Source organism: Brienomyrus brachyistius, chromosome 3 (assembly GCF_023856365.1).
Source record: "Brienomyrus brachyistius isolate T26 chromosome 3, BBRACH_0.4, whole genome shotgun sequence".
Taxonomy (NCBI): domain Eukaryota; kingdom Metazoa; phylum Chordata; class Actinopteri; order Osteoglossiformes; family Mormyridae; genus Brienomyrus; species Brienomyrus brachyistius.
The window spans coordinates 2756164-2773790 of record NC_064535.1 but is presented as its reverse complement, the minus strand read 5'-3'; the positions used below and the strand labels follow the sequence as shown (position 1 = coordinate 2773790).

Sequence of the window (17627 nt, the reverse complement as noted above, 5' to 3'; positions counted from 1 at the left end):
ATGTATCCACCGCTTCCTAAAAAGCAGAGGTTGGGGTCAAAGCGGAACATTTCAGCGTCGATCAGGACTTCAGCTTTGTGGAACTTGGCAGCATTTCTCCATAGAGATGTACACTGTTGACTGAGAAACAACAGACGAGACTGAACAGACAGGAGGGAGGACACGACCCCTCACCAGCCGGAGTCAGAACCATTTTCACAAAGTTGTTCTTTGCAGGTATTGATCTAGTCATTACACCTGGAATACCGGCAGATTCCCGATTCTCACAGTATTCAAAAATCAAACACAAGTTTGAAGTTGCACTTCATTTAAGAAAGACAGGACGTGCACTCGAGCTCCCAACACGTCTAACCCTAACCCATGCCAAAAAAGCACTTCGACATTATATTTAATGATGTCACTTTAATATAATCAATACTTACAGCTTGTTAAAAACCAGTTTTTTCCAAAAGCGTTTCCAGTACCTGGAGCAGGTAGGAGGAAGCGTTTAATTACAGGAGTGAATATAAAAGGCATAAAATACTCTAAGCTTGATTGTATCCCCACACTGGAGAGATTGGGGTGAGAACTTTGAGGGACATCGGAGGGCTGAGCTCTTTCTGGGAGCTTCTAACTTCCAAACAGACATTAATCAGTCCTTTGCATAGTCTAATTTTCTGCGTGGAGGGCCCAAGCAGGTGTCTGTCCAGGACACACTAGACCCTCTTATCGACTGATGAAAGTACAGTACCATGTCAGCGTGGGTGTATTATGCGGAACCTCTGGTCCTCACCGAATGGTAGACAACACTGTAAAAAAACACACTGGAAGCTGGAGGGATCACTGTCTGGTGCAGCACGGTGTTCACGTCGCACATCACCTACACGACGGCGCTGCAGAAACGAGAGTGAACATACAGGTGTCCACAATCTTCAATACTGCCTACGGCTTAACTATCCCTCAGTGGGAAGGTGCAGCAAGTTCTGGAAAATGTATACCTTAACTTTCATTTAAAAAAAAAAAAAAAACGCAAAGTACAAAAATTTTGAGTATAATCAATGCACTGAGGATTAAAACTGGCTATCTGACTACAGCCAGAATATTAGACACTTATTTTACTTACATCAGTTTCACTTTATGTTCTACATCACCTGGACCTGCAGTGCCGATCTCATCAATTCTGACCGACGTCAGAAGCATTTCCACACAGTAAGAAAATCATCGCCAAGAACCCACATTAAAACTGGGCTACTCAGCAAATGAGTACCTCTGTAATGCAGCGTAAAGATCCCCTTCTCAGTTACTGTAAGCCGGTTCAGAACGATCCACCATTTGTTCAGTAGAGGGTCGGAGATCAAAGGCTTTTAAACCTGTTTTGTTCTTTTTCTCCATAATAATTTACACAGTAAAGCACACAATCATTAACAGCAGCCGCAGGGACAATTTAGGGTAACTGAACCCAACATGTCACATCCAAATATTATCGCTAGAGCTCCGAACTGTAAACGAAAACGAAACTGAACAAAAACAAACACTGCATTTAACTAAACACAAAACTGATCATGACGACAGTGCAGCAAAGGACAGACAAGAAAAAGTTCTATTTTCGTTCAACAGCCTAACAGAACACGTGCATGTCGACACACAGGCTAGTTTCAGACGCACCAAGCGTCTCATTTGAAGACTCCAGAAAGAATGAAACCGGAATGTGTCTTTTTCAACTGGCATGGTGTCCTCTTATTAAATTAGCGGAGAAAGTATTAAAGGACACGTACATAAATAATGTGCCTCGTATAAAAATAATCAGCACTGGTCCCAGATCAAATGTGGCAGGGTGAGTATTTTTCCCACAATGCCGTGCACCAGGTTCTGCCCCATCTCATTACAGGGCGGTTTGAGGCAGTTTCCACTAGGACAGGAACTCTTTCTCCAGTTCGTACACAGAGGGCCTGCTGGGGGCGCTCTGCATGCGGCACAGGGGGACGGTGCAGTCTCGCTTCTGTCCCTCGGTGTCCACGTCCAGCAGCGAACAGCCCACGCCGGCCAGATCCCGCGCGTGCTTCTCTCCGGCGTGGCGGCCCAGCGAGGTGCTCTTGTGGCGGCCCCGCAGGAGGCCCCAGGTGTGCGGTCGGCCCCGCAGGGACGAGGGCCGTGGCCTGGATATGCCGTTGCTAGGGGGGCCTCGCTCGGAGGCGGGGCCGGGAGACGGGGGTGCCAGGGGGGTCACATGAAAACCTGAGGTACCATTAGCTGGAGAGTGAGACAGAGACAGATGGTGAACACAACTAACTTATACCATTACTACACAACTAACTTATACCATTACTACACAACTAACTACAGGATGATTTTAAAATATGACTAAGTTGAACGTCCCTTTCAAAGCTGATCAGATTAAGCAGTAGAAAGCTGGATTAATGAAACAGATTGTTTCTGTCTGTCGTAAGCTTTTTGGCAGCACTGCATGTCACAAGTCTGCCGGCAGAGGGCGCCATGTCACTCACTGTTGTAACAGAGAACTGGGGCTGATTTCTTCCTGCGCAGCTTGGAGTTAGTCCCTGCTGGGGCTGGGGGCGGGGCCTCAGGCTTAGTGGCCGTCCCGCTTCCCCGGGTGCAGGGGTGGGCCCTGTACTCCGCTGTGGTTCCAGGCGGCACCTCCTTTGCAGATACGTGATCAGCACCTTCGGAGTCTGGCTGTATGAGGCATCGTGTGGAGTCACACTCGGAGATGGAGGACATGGCTAGTAGGCTGGCGGGACCGGGACCGTGGAGGGGGCCCGGAGATGCCTCCTCCTTGCGAGAGCGCCCCCCACTGGGGGGGCTGGTACTTCTCCGGAGGCGGGCGGCACGCTGGAAGAGGCCCTCCTTCCTCTTCTTCTCTTCTCGTGGCTCTGGCGCCTCCTCAGGCGATGGGCCCTTGAGGGCCTCACGAAGGTCAAAGCCCAGCGCCATGGAAGCCAGTAGCGACGCGCAGCCCCAGAGCGCCGCATCCGTCCGCCGACGCGTTGGCGCCCTCTTCAGGCTATTGGTAGGCGTGACCTGTGGCGTGGTGCTGGCTGAGCTGGTGGAGGTGCCGGGGTCCTCCAGGCTGTCCGCAGCGCCCCCTGTCTCTCGCTGCTCGTCACTCCACAGAGGTAGATCGATATACACTTGACTGGGCAGCTTCACCTGCTTTGGTTTGACGGCATCGGGGCCTTCTGCAGCGTACCCCCTGTCCATGTTCGTCCCTGGGGCCAATTAATGGATTAACTCACTGATTGATTAATAATATAATAAACAGCGACTGCAAGCATGAGACCTCCATGCCACAAGGTGGCGCCGCACGGCTGATGTCATGCCACTCACCCTGCTCGGCGAACAGCGCAGCTAGAGGGACAGACTTCTGGGTCTTCATCAAGCTGGTGGACCAGGGGTTGTTGCCGTCAGAGAGCGGCCTGACCCTGCCAAGATTACAGGGGATTTACAATGACAGACGAGTTCGTCTGAAGCGGCATGTAAGTGAGGCAGGCAGTACATAACAGCCACACGGCCGGGGGGGGGGGGGGGGGGGATCGCATCACTGGGTTTAGGGGCCAACAAAGAGGCTGCTGGATTGATGCGATTCTGATGCTGGGTTTATAAGCTATAAGCTGTCAGCAAGATGGCAGACGTTACAATTTCATGTGTGGCTGTAAAGGAAATGCAAGCCAAGCTAAACATTACATGCAGCCACATCCAGTGGGAATTTCCCACCAACTGGTGTAACAGAACCGTGTAACAGAACCGTGTAACAGAACCCCAAGGTTTCTCAGTGACGGGTACAGAGCCGGCTACGGTCGCACCTGTCAGTGGCACCGGCGCGCTCCTTAGCCTGGAGAGAACTCGGCCCCCACGTCCGGCCCTTCTTCCGGAAGCCCTTCCTTACGTCCTCGAACTCCTCCTGCTTGTACATCGTGCTCCGCCCCCATGTCCGGTTGCTCTCGTCCAGGGTCACTGCACCCGGGAAAGAGGGCGCGCCGTCACGATCGCCGGGGAGACCCCAGAGAGGTAATCAGAGCCGTCGGTGCGACTCCGGAATTTGAGAGGAAAAGCCGCCACCATTCGCTGGAGAAAAATCAGCTTCCGGCTCGAAGCAAAGGGCTGATTTTCTGGGTTAAAGCAGACCTTGTGAATACTACACATTCAAGTGGCCCTAATATATATATATATAGTGGACACAATAATTTAACTACCAAACTTTAAACAGTCTTAGATACACCTAACAATAATTTACAGATGTATTAAACAAATCACTGTGCCCGGAGTGAAACAGAATGTAGCACCAGATAATTTATTGCTGTTTTTGCACATGTTATGTGCCTTTTGGAGCTACGATCAGACATTAAAGTATAGACAAGGTCTGCCTTACAGAGGTGTCTGGGTGCTGAGGGCAGCCAGTCACCATCCAACCAATCATCTCCAAGTCACCAGTTAAAACTGACATGATTTCAGTCGAATATTTTTCCATTCAGAAAATCCCCGATCACAACCTCTCTCCCACACCTGCAGACGGTCCACAGGAGCCCGCTGAAGCAGACCGCCATCCACAGAGCCCGAAATTTCAGTTGGCCAATCACGTATATATTTTTTTCCCTTCGTTCCCAAAATGCACCAGTTGCATCAGCTTGCCTTTTTTTCTAAGCCCAGCAGGGGGCGCACACTCGCTTGTCATATCCACTTCCTGGTGGTAAACATACATACTGTCCCTCCTGGCAGGGTCAGTGGGGGTGCTCACTGAGGGGAAGAAATATGACCAAACTGTGAGGGGCGTCCGGATAACCCCTACTGGGGAAATGCCATTAACACAAAGGACTAATAATTCGATTCGTCTGATGTTGCATATCTGAGAAAAGCTTAACACACTTAGTGTCTCTAAAATTCTTCATTGACTGGGTGCTACGGCTGCATTTCGATGACAGACAGAAGGGCTGGGGTACTTTTTACTTTTAAACTTTCTCGATCCAGATGTGGTCAGCTTCCTCCATAAACATACGACCACCTGGCACTTACACTGGATGGCACGCAGGCGGGGGATGGGGGTTGGGCTGCTGGGGGGGCTGGACGTGTTGCTGTTGAGGCTCCGCCTCTTGTCCATGGTAGGCGAGGCCTGGACGGTGATCTTGTGCTGGAAATCTGAGGGGAACGATACCAGTGACGACTCCCTGGAAGCGACCCAGGGCTCAGTGAGCGCGTCCCAGTCGGCCCAGACCGGGGCCGCTTACCCGACGGCAGGCTGATGCGGTTCCCATCCTTCAGCTTAAGCCGGCTCCGCCTAAACTTGCCCTTCCTCTTCTTGACGTTGGGCTTGTCCTTGTTCAGCTGGAAGATGAGGATGTTGAGCTCCCGCTCCAGCACGTTGATCTCGCGCTCCGCCAGCTGCTGCTCCCTGCGCTTCAGCAGCTCCTCCTGCGACTTCTGCTGCAGCGCTGCCCGCGTCAACTCCTCCTCGCGTGAGCGCAGCTCCTGCAGGGGCACGGCAGGGAGGTTACAGGGGGTGGAGTCTGTGGTTACGTCAGTGAGGTGGTTACATGGGGTGGAGCGCATGGTCACATGTCAGCGAGGTTACAGGGGGTGGAGTCTGTGGTTATATGGGGCGGAGCGCATGGTCACATGTCAGCGAGGTTACAGGGGGTGGAGTCTGTGGTTACGTCAGTGAGGTGGTTACATGGGGCGGAGCGCATGGTCACATGTCAGCGAGGTTACAGGGGGTGGAGTCTGTGGTTACGTCAGTGGTTACGTCAATGAGGTGGTTACATGGGGCGGAGCACATGGTCACATGTCAGCGAGGTTACAGGGGGTGGAGTCTGTGGTTATATGGGGCGGAGCGCATGGTCACATGTCAGCGAGGTTACAGGGGGTGGAGTCTGTGGTTACGTCAGTGAGGTGGTTATATGGGGCGGAGCGCATGGTCACATGTCAGCGAGGTTACAGGGGGTGGAGTCTGTGGTTACGTCAGTGAGGTGGTTACATGGGGCGGAGCACATGGTCACATGTCAGCGAGGTTACAGGGGGTGGAGTCTGTGGTTACGTCAGTGAGGTGGTTATATGGGGCGGAGCGCATGCTCACATGTCAGCGAGGTTACAGGGGGTGGAGTCTGTGGTTACGTCAGTGAGGTGGTTATATGGGGCGGAGCGCATGGTCACATGTCAGCGAGGTTACAGGGGGTGGAGTCTGGTTACGTCAGTGAGGTGGTTATATGGGGCGGAGCACATGGTCACATGTCAGCGAGGTTACAGGGGGGTGGAGTCTGTGGTTACGTCAGTGAGCTGGTTATATGGGGCGGAGCGCATGGTCACATGTCACATGTGGATAATAATAATAATAATAATTGATTCTTTATTGTCCCTGTGGGGAAATTGTTTTCACGCCTCCCTCTTTGTAGAGTAAGCCATCCGCAAAGGGCAGCCACTTGTTTGGGCACCCAGGCAGCTGGGGGTTAAGGGCCTCACTCAAGGACCCGCAGACGTGCTGAGGGTTTGAACCAACGACCTTCTGATTACAGGCACACAGGCTTAGCCCACTGAGCCACACACTGCCCACCAAGGGGTTATAGGCAGGTGGAGTCTGTGGTTACGTCAGTGAAAAGATTAGAGGGCGGAGTCTGGTACATCAGTGAGCTTTCAGGGGGCGGAGTCTGCAGTCACGTCAATGAGAAGTTTACAGGAGTCTGTGGTCATGTAAATGAAGAGGTTTCGTGGGTGGGGGGAGTCTGTGGGACATGTCCGTGACTGGTTGTGGAAATTATCGAAACAATGAGAAGATTATAGATTTCTTTGTGGAGTAACAATGTTCCACAAGCTGCCTCAAATGCCTGAGAGAACGAAAAAAAATTTAAAAACAGGTGACGCAAGTGATTTTACTGCCAGCCAGCCTCTCGCCGCGCACACCTGAGTGCCCCCCACGTAACGACTCGTAACGAGGCAGAAGACAAAAGCCGGGAACTCCTTTGTGTGGCCGGGACTTTACTTATAACCGGGGGGAGGGCGCTATGGGGTGCATGACCTTTGTCACAGGGGTGGGGGGCTCTCGAGAGGTCACAGTGTCCTCAGCTTCACACAAAAGCTTTAACCCGTTTAGTCAGATATTTGAGTGGAGAAACAGTGTAGGGCTGAAGCCAGGTAACCTGTGGTGTGGCTCAGCACAGTCACCAGCACAGTCACCAGCACAGTCACCAGCACAGTCACCATGAGGTCACAGCAAGTGCAGCCTGTGGGCCATTTCTGTGCCGCACACCGTCTGTCTCACTCGGGCGCCACTTCGCACAGAAGCGTCTGCTGAAGAAATGAATATAAAACGTAACCGTAACTCTTCCCTGTTTATTTACATCCACATTTTATTTAATCAGCCTCCATTCCACTCCATGTTGCTCCTAGACAGTCTAGTGTAAAATTCCATGTCTATATATGTGTTAACTGTGCTGCATGTTATATTTAACACCACATTCCTTATATGTTTCAATTCTTAGGCCAGAAAACACCTTCTTTTCTCCGTCTGATTCTGAGCGGCTTTATGGGGGGGGGGGGGGCAGCCTTCTTCCCTGCCTTCTCTATGCTCAGCGCCTCTAAGCCTCCAGGGCGTCTCCACGCACAACAATACACTCGCGTGCAAAACGTTCATAGAGCGGGTGGCCTGGGCGTGGGAGGAGTCAAAACTGGCACAAAATTACTGTTTTGACAGACATTCTCCAGTGGAGGTGCTTGCAGACACATTCATATGCAAAGCACTAATCCTCAGCACCGACATGGGAAGAGTCTCCCATAATTAGACAGACAACCCAGTAATCAACGCCACACCTGAAAACGGCGGCACCCAGCAACTCGAGGGAGGGGGGGCTTATACAACAGCCAAGCAAGCATCCCACACCCCCACCAGCAACACGTTTGGAGACCGCAAGTATGACGACAGGCCTAAGGGATTAACATGTCCACTGTAGCGTGTTTCAGTCGTGTCGTGTCCACTGTGACAACCCCTCCACGGTGTCCCACCTCAAACTGGCCACTCCTGAGCCACAGGATGGGGGGAGAGCAACAAGTACAAAAAATATCAAGCTGCTTTAGCGTGTTGTGCTGTTTGCGGAGAGTGCGCTACAACCACACTGCGTCTCCCAATAGAGTGATTACAAATCCTGTTTAAGGAGGCGTCTGAATGAAGAAGGGGCTTATGGTTTTAACGGTGGGGGGGGGCACAACCCATTTCATTGCTAATAGCCGGCTTTGTTAAGCCCACAACTAGTTTGCCTCCAAAAGTAACCAATTAAAAGCAAAAAAGGAGGAGTTTTTGAGTTGAGGTCATTTGTGTGGTTGTCGATGCCCCCGGTCGCCTTTCACACGCGTTATCGGAAGTCGGGCTGATCCCCGGACTTAACGAGAGGTGCCGATTCCAACTGGAAGGGGAGGTATCCAACAATCTGCCTTTTTTACAGGATTAGCTCCCTCACTTTCGTACCAGCACAAGTTTCGCAACCAATAGTGAAAGGAATCTCAAAGCGATTTAGTGAGAGTAACTGCATGAAAAATGTTATAAAAAGTGAGGTTAGAACTGGGTGACCTGCCCTGTTTCCCAGGGCCAGCTGAGGATACGCGTCTGCAGCATCGATATCGGTCAGGCAGCCCCCCCCACCCCCCCCACCTTCTCCTTGGTCCGCAGCTCATCGAACATCTCCTGGATCTCCAGCCTCCAGTCCTCCTGCATGGAGTGGAAGGAGTCCTGTGGCATGGTTGCCATGACGGCCTCCTCGATGACCGTCAGCTGCTCCAAGATGGCAGCGAATGAGGGCCGGACGTGAGGGTCTGGTTCCCAGCATTCTGGAGAAAGCAAGAGGAGGAGGGAAAAAAAAAGTCAAGACTGCCTCTTCCAGATCAAAGTGCCTCCCCAGCCTCAAACTGCTGTTGACACAGGTGCTCCTGAGCTCAATACCTTGAATGGGGGGAAACCAGCTACCCTTTAATCCCGAAAGAAATCTTTGTCTACATTTTGCTGAGAAAGGAATCCCTGGTGCTTGCAGCATGTAGCAAACTATTCACCGAAATATAACTCACACTCAGCCTTCCCATGACCCCTCGGCACACTGTACCTTCCATGAGCTTGGCAAAGGGCTCGGGGCAGGTGGAGGGGATCGGCAGGGTCAGCTTGTTAACAGCGACGCCGTAGGCCACAGCCAGGCCGTCGATACCGCGGTACGGCACCTCGCCCGTCAGCAGCTCCCATAGCAGCACGCCATAGCTGTGGGGGGATGACAGAGAAGGATGTGGCTTCAGGTTGACAGACCCAAAGCCCACCCCCCAAAAGATCACACAGGGGCCACCTTGGGTATCAGGGACTGCACTGTTCCCTAAGCCCAGTCAAGCAAAAACGATACTGATTAAAGGTGGAGGAGAGACACTAGTGGACCCCCCAGGCTGTAGCCGCAGTCAGTAAGTCATGTAAGGATCCTGTCAGGCTTGGACACGTCTCTGAAACGCCCCCTCAAGGCCTCCATCAGCACCGTACACTGCGCCACGGCCTTGGCCTCACCTCCATACGTCGCTCCCCTTGGAGAAGAGCGAGGACTTGATGACCTCAGGCGCCATCCAGGAGTAGGTACCAGCCGCGCTCATCTTGGTCGTCTTGTGCCACTCCCGCGCGAGGCCGAAGTCCGTGATCTTCAGCGTCTTCTTCCCGATGTCGTCATTCTCGATCTTCTCCAGGAGCAGAACTGGAAAGCGGGGCAACGTGTTAAGCGGGGCGGGAAATCGTCAGAGACAGCGGAGGGGCGGGGCTTATAATGTGCAGACAGCGCTATCCCTACTCTTACTTCACTCTGACCTCTCAGAACATCGTCTCTACCTGAGCAGAATCGCTTGAATCCTAAAGACCCTTATATGGAAATATTATGGCTGTTTCTGCCAGCGACGTCCCGTGGTACCATTCGGTTATCGGTGTCCTTCAACCTCTGACGGTGTCGCGGATGTAGTAGAAACCCCATTATCGGTGTGGCAGTTTACATTCCACAGGCGTGTCTCACGGAACAAAAGGCCTCTTTTTCACCCACGTAACTTACCCACATCCCACGGGCTGATGATTAATATTAATCTACCTCAGACAAACAGCTGATAAGTAGTCTTGACTCCACCTGAAGCTCAGCCAATAGCTGAAAACGTTGTTTATCAAGGGAGGGCGGCAGTTCAGAAAAGGGGATGGATACATTCAAGGATGGCGCCCCCGAGGTTTTATTTTTGGATTGAGTCACACGACTCATTTCTGATTGGCTCTCCCGAGCGAGAGAAGCCCTGATTGGTGCGTTTCATTTGTCATTGCCATGGCGGGACAGCATAGCTTCATGCCAGATGTCTTCCTGTAGGGGGAGGGCGAAGGCCCACATTCCAACAAACCGGTTCCGCAGCATTAATCCAGCCAGCCGCGTTCCTGATAACACGTCTCCATCCGATAAACAAAACAATCGTACAGCAGAAAAATCCCCCGGCAAAGTCAGCCGACAGTCACATGATCGACGAGGATGCTTTTCAGAATCTTTTACCGCACCTGAGTTTCAAGTAAACTATGACGCTGGTGAGAAAAGGCAGCAGAGCAAACGTGACGCGGAAACAGAGGGTCTTCACTGCAGGAAAAAACGTCTCAAAACAGATATTCAGTTAATGCGGACATATAGTTATATTACAGTCAAACGATGGAAAACGGGCAAAAAAGGAGCTTCAGCTCCTGATAAACTTCTGCCTTGTGAGATTCCCAACGCTTTGCCGAGCACAGCTGCCGAAATAAACAGTTTTCCGCATCACGGTCCGTCTTTCACCAGCTCCCGTCCGAGGAAGAGGCCATGGGGATAGCTAAGCACACCCCCTCCATCAAACAGCGGGGGCCCAAAACCTGAAAGAGCCCCCAGACACCCCCAAACAGCCCCTGGAATTTACGGTAACTCGGGGTGGGGGTGGAGGGGCAGGGAGTCGCCTCGCGTTGGTCCGGGACACCGCTGTCCCTGCTCAGCGTGCGCTGGAGCGAGCGGTCAAACACATTCCTGGCATTCCACGACCTTCGCATCTCCGAGCCCGAAACTATGAGATCGCGCGCGTCGCGAGAGCTGGCCAGGAGCCAGGTTTCGGGATGCCAGACAAGGGGAGGTCGCTGGCCATCCCCAATCAGGAGGAATCTGGGGGGGGGGCAAAAACACCCAAACAGCATGCCTGGGGGAGATTAAATATATTGAAAATGAGGCTTGCATGGCCCGGAGTCGGAGCATTCCGGCAGGCGGCGTCGCTTAGCAACAGGCGCTTGACCGCTCCATTGTGAAAGTGCATGCAGAGCGGCTGCCCTCTCATTAGCGCTGCCCCTCCGCCGAGGTATTAAAAGATTAGGCCGTACAAAGGCAGACAATTTCAGTGACTTCTTGATATTTTTTTAAGCCGCGGTTCTGCAGAGTCAGCGAGTGGGGGGGGGGGGGGGGGGGGGCAGTGCTGGGTTCTGGACGCACCAAACTGGGACAAACCAAACACAAGCGGCTTTAACGCCTGTCAGCCAGCAGTGGCGTTTGTGTGCCACAGACAAACCGTATTGTCTTAACTGGGGGGGGGGGGGGGGGGCACGGCCAGGGGGGAGGAGACCCTCACAGTATCGTGGGTTTTGCATTTGATTACACTATTACAGGGAAATACGCACAGCGAATGGCGTGACAGGCTGTGTCTCAGTCAGGATGGCACTGGATTGCCGTCTGAGGATGGGGGGCACAGACACATTTCCACACGTCGCCTTCAAGGTGCAAACGGCAATAAGAAACCTGCTGAAAATAAATGACCCTTCAACTCCAGGGCACCCAAATTCCACAAGGGCAGTGAAAAGAGAAGAGAACCCCCCCCCTCCAGCGCATGGGAACACACCCAAACCCCAGTCACGGCGGGGGGCAGGTTCAGCTCTCGTACAAAAGAAAGTCTTAACTTTACTTTCAGTCTAAAATTAACTGCGAGCCGGATTTACCAAAACAACTGAGTGGGGAAAAAAAACACACAGAAACCAACATCTGAGCTAAACTGTGACAATACCAATGGTTTCTTAGAAACTCTGGAATAACTGAATACAAATGCAAAGCTCGGTCCTTCAAAACATTCCAGTGTTCTGGCAGACCCTCGCAGAAACGGAAGTCACTCTTCAGAGGTTACAAATTGAGAAAGTTGCTTCTGGAATAACATCTAACACTGAAAAGACAAAAGCCTCTAATCAATAGTTTCCATCAGGTTTACAAAGGCATGTGCAGATAAACACAAAGGCAGATTCATAATTCTCAGTTGCGCGTTTAAGACTGAAACTACAGTGGCAGTGATCCACTGTCTCCCTCTCTTTCCAAAACTCTGACCCGGCAGTGTGACAGTGACCCACAGATAATTCTGTTGTGTGGCCAGATCCAGCTGAACAAACCCTAAACCCAATTCACATCCTGTCACAGGTCCTTCTCTCTCTCCCACCATCTCTCTTGCGAACGAACACACACAGCCGACCTGAGTTTCAGCCTGACCAGCAAACCGCTGAGGTTCGAACAAAACTGCATGTACAGAATATTTTAGCCAGATTTACGCTCCACAGTAGGCTCTCATCAAAATATAAATTGCTTAGAGGGAGTTTTGTCCAAACAGTCGACAAAGCAGAATGAATATGAGCAGGGACCACGAAATGCTGTCATTAAAAAGGAAGATGAACATGCAGCAAATTTATCAACTCCAGCTCGCGCTAGATTTACGGAGGACATCCAGCGATCGGGGGCTGTTCCTGATGAGTGTGATCCTCACGTTTCTGTTCGAAAGGGTCACAGAGCAGAATTACACACGGAGGAAAGAATACATGACAACAGGAATCATGGAAAAGTAACACCTCACGCTATTCCCACAGCGGCATTAAAGCAAGTAACACACAAGATTTAGTTCAGCCGGACCCCGCAGACTCCCACACCGCCATCTTCACCCTCCTTCTGAACCCCCGTTTTCTTGTTTGAATGATCCCTTCATCTCTCATCAGATGTCCACCAGGTGACCAGGGTTCCAACCCACCCAGGCAGGTCGCACATCCGCTGTTCTCACACGATTCTGTGAGGAACCCAAACCATAGGCCCACTACATGGGAAGCTAACATGAAATAAAAGTGTTTGTGAAGAACTCATGCGTGGTTCTGCCAGACAGTCTTTAACGTGAAACCGAGATGGGTCACTATACTGCTTAGCTGATGTTATAGTGACCGATAGAGCCGCACATGAGGACACATGGTGGAACCACGGACCTGCGACAGAGCTGTGACCCCAGAAGCAAAATATTAGGGTTGCAGAGGGGCGGAAAATTTCTGGAAACTTTCCATTGCATGGAAAGTGAAGCTGAGGAATTTTGGAAATATTCCATGTTGGAAACTTTCCACCGGCATTGACGGAAATATGTGGGAATTAACGGGAACATTCCCAGAATTTTGCAAGCTTACAAAACATTGCTCCTGGGCAGTTTGTTCCTCATTTTGCGAGTTAAGAAGCAAACTGCTTTCACAGACTCTCATGCTGGGTGATGGGAGATGCTTGATGAGGATTTAGTGACATTTAACCTGCTTTAAAGGTGACAGCGGAGGCAGGATGGTGCCGGGGGCGAGAGATGACAGGACCGGTGCTCAAAGAGGAGCACAGCCGCGTTAATTACAAAGGGCCCATTCATCTATAGAACGTCCAGCAATTTTATACCCAGTCTGGGGTGGGGGGGCGGGGGGGGGTCGGGGGTTATCACGGTGGCTTTACTGACATGACGGTGGGAAAAATTGGTTGCACACTAGTTTACAAGCTCATCCACACGAGTCCAGATTCTCAGAAACTCAAAACGCAAGTCAAATAAAAACACACCAAGAATGCTGACATTACTCTCCACACCAAGACGAGCCTCTTGCAATAAACTGCCCCCCTCTGCTGATTCTCCCCCAAACCATAAATCACTCTCTCCTACCCGGACTGTATGCTGCATGAAGACAAGCCCCCCCTCCCTTTTATCCGCGGTCAGCTCACTGATAAGCATCTCATCCCCAAGGCCGGCTGTTAGCGTGGACCAGTACACCTCTCAGCACTGAGCTGCTTCAGTGAGTTCGGAATTTTCCTCATTTTCCAGGGTTTGGGATAAACATTTATCATCATCCAACGCTGCTACTGCCTAAAGGTCTTTTAACCATCCAAATGTCTGTATTTTGGTATCTTAATCCTACTGTAAACTAGTTCCCTTCAGGATTAATTACCCATCCATCCATCCACCCTGCGGTGGACAAAGGGGTGGGGGTCTGTGACGGCAAAGGGATTTCCCGATTGTGTGTGTGTGTGTGTGTGTGTGTGTGTGTGTGTGTGTGTGTGTGTGTGTGTGTGAAGGGGGGAGGGGCTGTAATCAGCACATCTGTGTCACACACGGGGTGCCAAGGGAGGGGGTGCAAAAATCAATACAGAGGCTCAGTTACTTCAGTGGACATCTGCTGTAGTTCCTCCTTGGGTTATCACTCCTGCTGAAGCACACAGCAGCATGTTGGACCACGTCTGCACTCAGCGGAGCGCGAGCTCATCGCCGACGTCTGGAATCCTAAGAGCGTGTGACTGATGCCGTTACTCGGCACGTCTTAGCCATGAGTTAGCGGTCTGGCTTTATGATCCAGGTCCCGTCCTGACGTACCAGCAACCCCCGGAGCAAAACAGACGAAAGAGGTCTCTCTAGGACACGAATCAGCTGCCAGCTCAGAGCATGGGAATGAATCCAGTGCTCTTGGTCGTGCGTAACTCAACAGAGACGTTAGCGAGTCAGAAATGTTTTACTTTTAAAATAGGGGGCATTAACTTCATTTAGCAGACACTCTGGAAGTGATGTGGAACTGAGGAAGCAGGAGAGGCTGAGGGTTAAGGGGGACGAATGGTGACATCACTTGCCAAGCCTGGGATTTGAACCAGCGACTTCCTGATTACAGACACAGGATCTTAACCCGCTGAGCCACAGAAGATAAAGCATCATGCTCACAGATACATGCAAACATTTTGTAAATACATTTAGGGCCTGAAGATTCTGGAGCTGCAGATCACCAACTTGCCATTTTGGACGGCATTGGTGAATTTTCCCATAATTCCCAGTGCACAACTTCCCAGGCTACCTTGTCAAATACAGGATTACTGAGCACCAGAGACCTACATGGCCAGGGAGAGATGCTATAGTCGGCTATCGCTCTTTAGCTCACGCCTCGCATCACCTGAGTGAGGCCATGGGTCACTGCTGATGCTCTGTCCACATCATTGCCAAATCACACACTAATAATCGCACGCTGTTTAAATAAGCCCCATGCACACAGTTTAATAAGTGCCACATTATCTTAGATTTGCCAGCTACTCCCCGGATGAAAAACTAAACCCTTGAGGTGGACGACAGCCCGCGTGTCTCACAGAGGCGTTGGGTGGGTTTTTCAAACACCTGGCTGATTTGAACAGCCTCCTAATGTGCCCTGATGACCTAAATTTGGACAGAAACCACATTTCATCCAGAAAGCCCCCCTCCCCCCGGATCAGCCCCCCCGGTGGCTCTTACTGTTACTGGACTTCAGGTCGCGATGGATGATTGGGACGACAGCTTCCTCGTGCAGGTACTGCATGCCCGTGGCAATCTGCACGGCCCAGCTGACGAGGACATGCGGGGGCACCCTCCTCCCGGTGAGCGCCCGGTTCAGGGTGCCCCCCCTGGCGTACTGCATGACCAGGCAGAGATTGGGCTCATCCAAGCAGACGCCTTCCAGCTTTATGATGTTAGGGTGTAGTAACATGGAGAACAGCTTCGCCTCCTGCTTGACGCTGTCCGCCGTGGCAGTGATGTCCTTGTCCGGGTCTTGTCGGGCTGCCTTCACTGCCACCTCCTGACCCTTCCAGGTGCCCCGGTAGACTTTCCCAAACCCCCCCACGCCGATGATCTCCTCCAGGACCAGCTCATTGAACGGGATTTGCACTGGGGAGTTAGGGACATTTTCCCGCATCCCTGCAGCGCCGTTGGCTGGAAGTCTGTGATACATGGTGGGCTGGTAGGTCACGTAGTTGGAAGGGAATATGCCGACCCGACGATTAATCTTACCGGTCCACCATCCCTCATCCCCCGATATGGCCACATCCTTAGACAGCACCTCCACCACGTCCCCCCGGCGCAGGCTGAGCTCATCCTCCCCGCTGGCTTCGTAGTCAAACACGGCGGTCCACAACGAGCGGGGGCACAAGGGAGCCGAGTGAGGCCAAGGCGCGCTGCGGGGGGACTCGCTCCGGCCGCGATCGCCGCCGTTGCTCGGCCGCTCTTCACCGTTTGGGAAACCGGCCCGGGAAACATCCATGTCGCGATGCGTGCCGCCGCACCATAAGGTGCCGATTTCAGGGTTCAAGAGTTACAGCAAAAAAAGAGAGAAAACGAACAGGCCGTTTCGATCACGCCGAAAAGCGAAGACTTAAAACAAGCAGAAAAAAAAATCAAACACATAGTATTAATTAAATAATAGTGAGCGCGGTTACGATCCAGTCACGCCGCTTTGGCTGATACCGATTCAAGGCATTCCAAAGTCCCGATCGGGGGCTACTTAGTAACCACGTCGTCCATCTGATACAGCCAGTTTTCACTGGAACTGCCCGAGTAGTAACATTTACAAAGTAGCACTGGAAGCCTTAAAATATGATACAGAAAAATGGTGAGAAAAGCGCGATCGGATGGAATATCACTTCCAAACTTCGCGCACCTAAAAAGACGCATGATCGGCGAACATTCTTTTATACAGCAGTGAAACTGCAGGTGCGGACCTGTAACAAAGTCTGTACTTCTAATCGTTCCAGGCAAGTAAAGTTTGGATGAAAGTTTTTTTGCCAATCACAACACAGCCTATAAACAGTTTTAAAAAGCAATACTACATAAAACTTTGATCACTGTCCAACCCCTCACCCCTCTCCGTCCCTTACAAGCCCATTGGTTGTAGTGACACTTAAAAAACTTTAAGCTCCAAGTTTCGCTTTAAGCAGCTCTCTACATCTCTTATCCTCCTCTTAAAGCACATTCACCCCGATCGTGCACACTGCAGCCGCCGAGCGCCATCACTCTCCGGAGGGGGGAATAAGGACACCGGATCTGCCACGATGGTCCCGAAAAGTTCCTGCAGCGCGACTCAAAACAGTGAGCAGAGCAGCGCCGCCATCGCTCCCGGACGCCTACAACACCCGGGAGCTGGAAAGTGTTACGCGCCGATTGGCGCGCCCGGCGCACGTGACGTGCGCGTTCTCGGAAGAAAACATCGGGAGGGGCAGCCCTTGGTAACGGGCTCCGTGCGCCGTGGACGCGTGGAAGGCGGAGTATCGCGCAGAAACACGGCCGCGGTTATCACGCACCATGACGCCGTCTGCGTTTCACTAATTTATTTATTATTACATACTTTAAAATTTATGTGATATGCCCAACCATGAGTATTAGATGCTGATACAATGCACATACAGCCAGGTGTGCGAGGTCGGGTCGTACCTGATCTCGAATTTCATGAATATAAGCCTATACGTTTTTTAAAATCTGTGTTCACTCGATAATTCTGAAATTATATGTCCTGTCTACCACTGTGCACTAGGTCGTGTCTGTGTTGGGTCGCGTGC

The 17627-nt window shown here is 51.7% G+C and overlaps 1 protein-coding gene across 2 annotated transcripts; it reads right to left on the bottom strand.

Moving 5' to 3' along the window:
* Window positions 1-382: 382 nt before the first annotated feature.
* Window positions 383-17231, bottom strand: map3k21 (mitogen-activated protein kinase kinase kinase 21). Of its 2 annotated transcripts, XM_049007165.1 has the most exons (11): window positions 15553-17231; window positions 9512-9692; window positions 9072-9220; window positions 8627-8802; window positions 5220-5460; window positions 5008-5130; window positions 4627-4731; window positions 3801-3951; window positions 3325-3419; window positions 2484-3206; window positions 383-2229 (listed from the first exon to the last, which is right to left on the bottom strand). In XM_049007165.1, the coding sequence occupies exons 1-11, from the start codon at window positions 16334-16336 to the stop codon at window positions 1889-1891; spliced, it is 3069 nt and encodes a 1022-aa protein (XP_048863122.1). In that variant the 5' UTR covers window positions 16337-17231; the 3' UTR covers window positions 383-1888. The 2 variants fall into 2 exon arrangements, with proteins under 2 accessions (XP_048863122.1, XP_048863123.1); XM_049007166.1 differs by lacking the exon at window positions 4627-4731.
* Window positions 17232-17627: the final 396 nt, after the last annotated feature.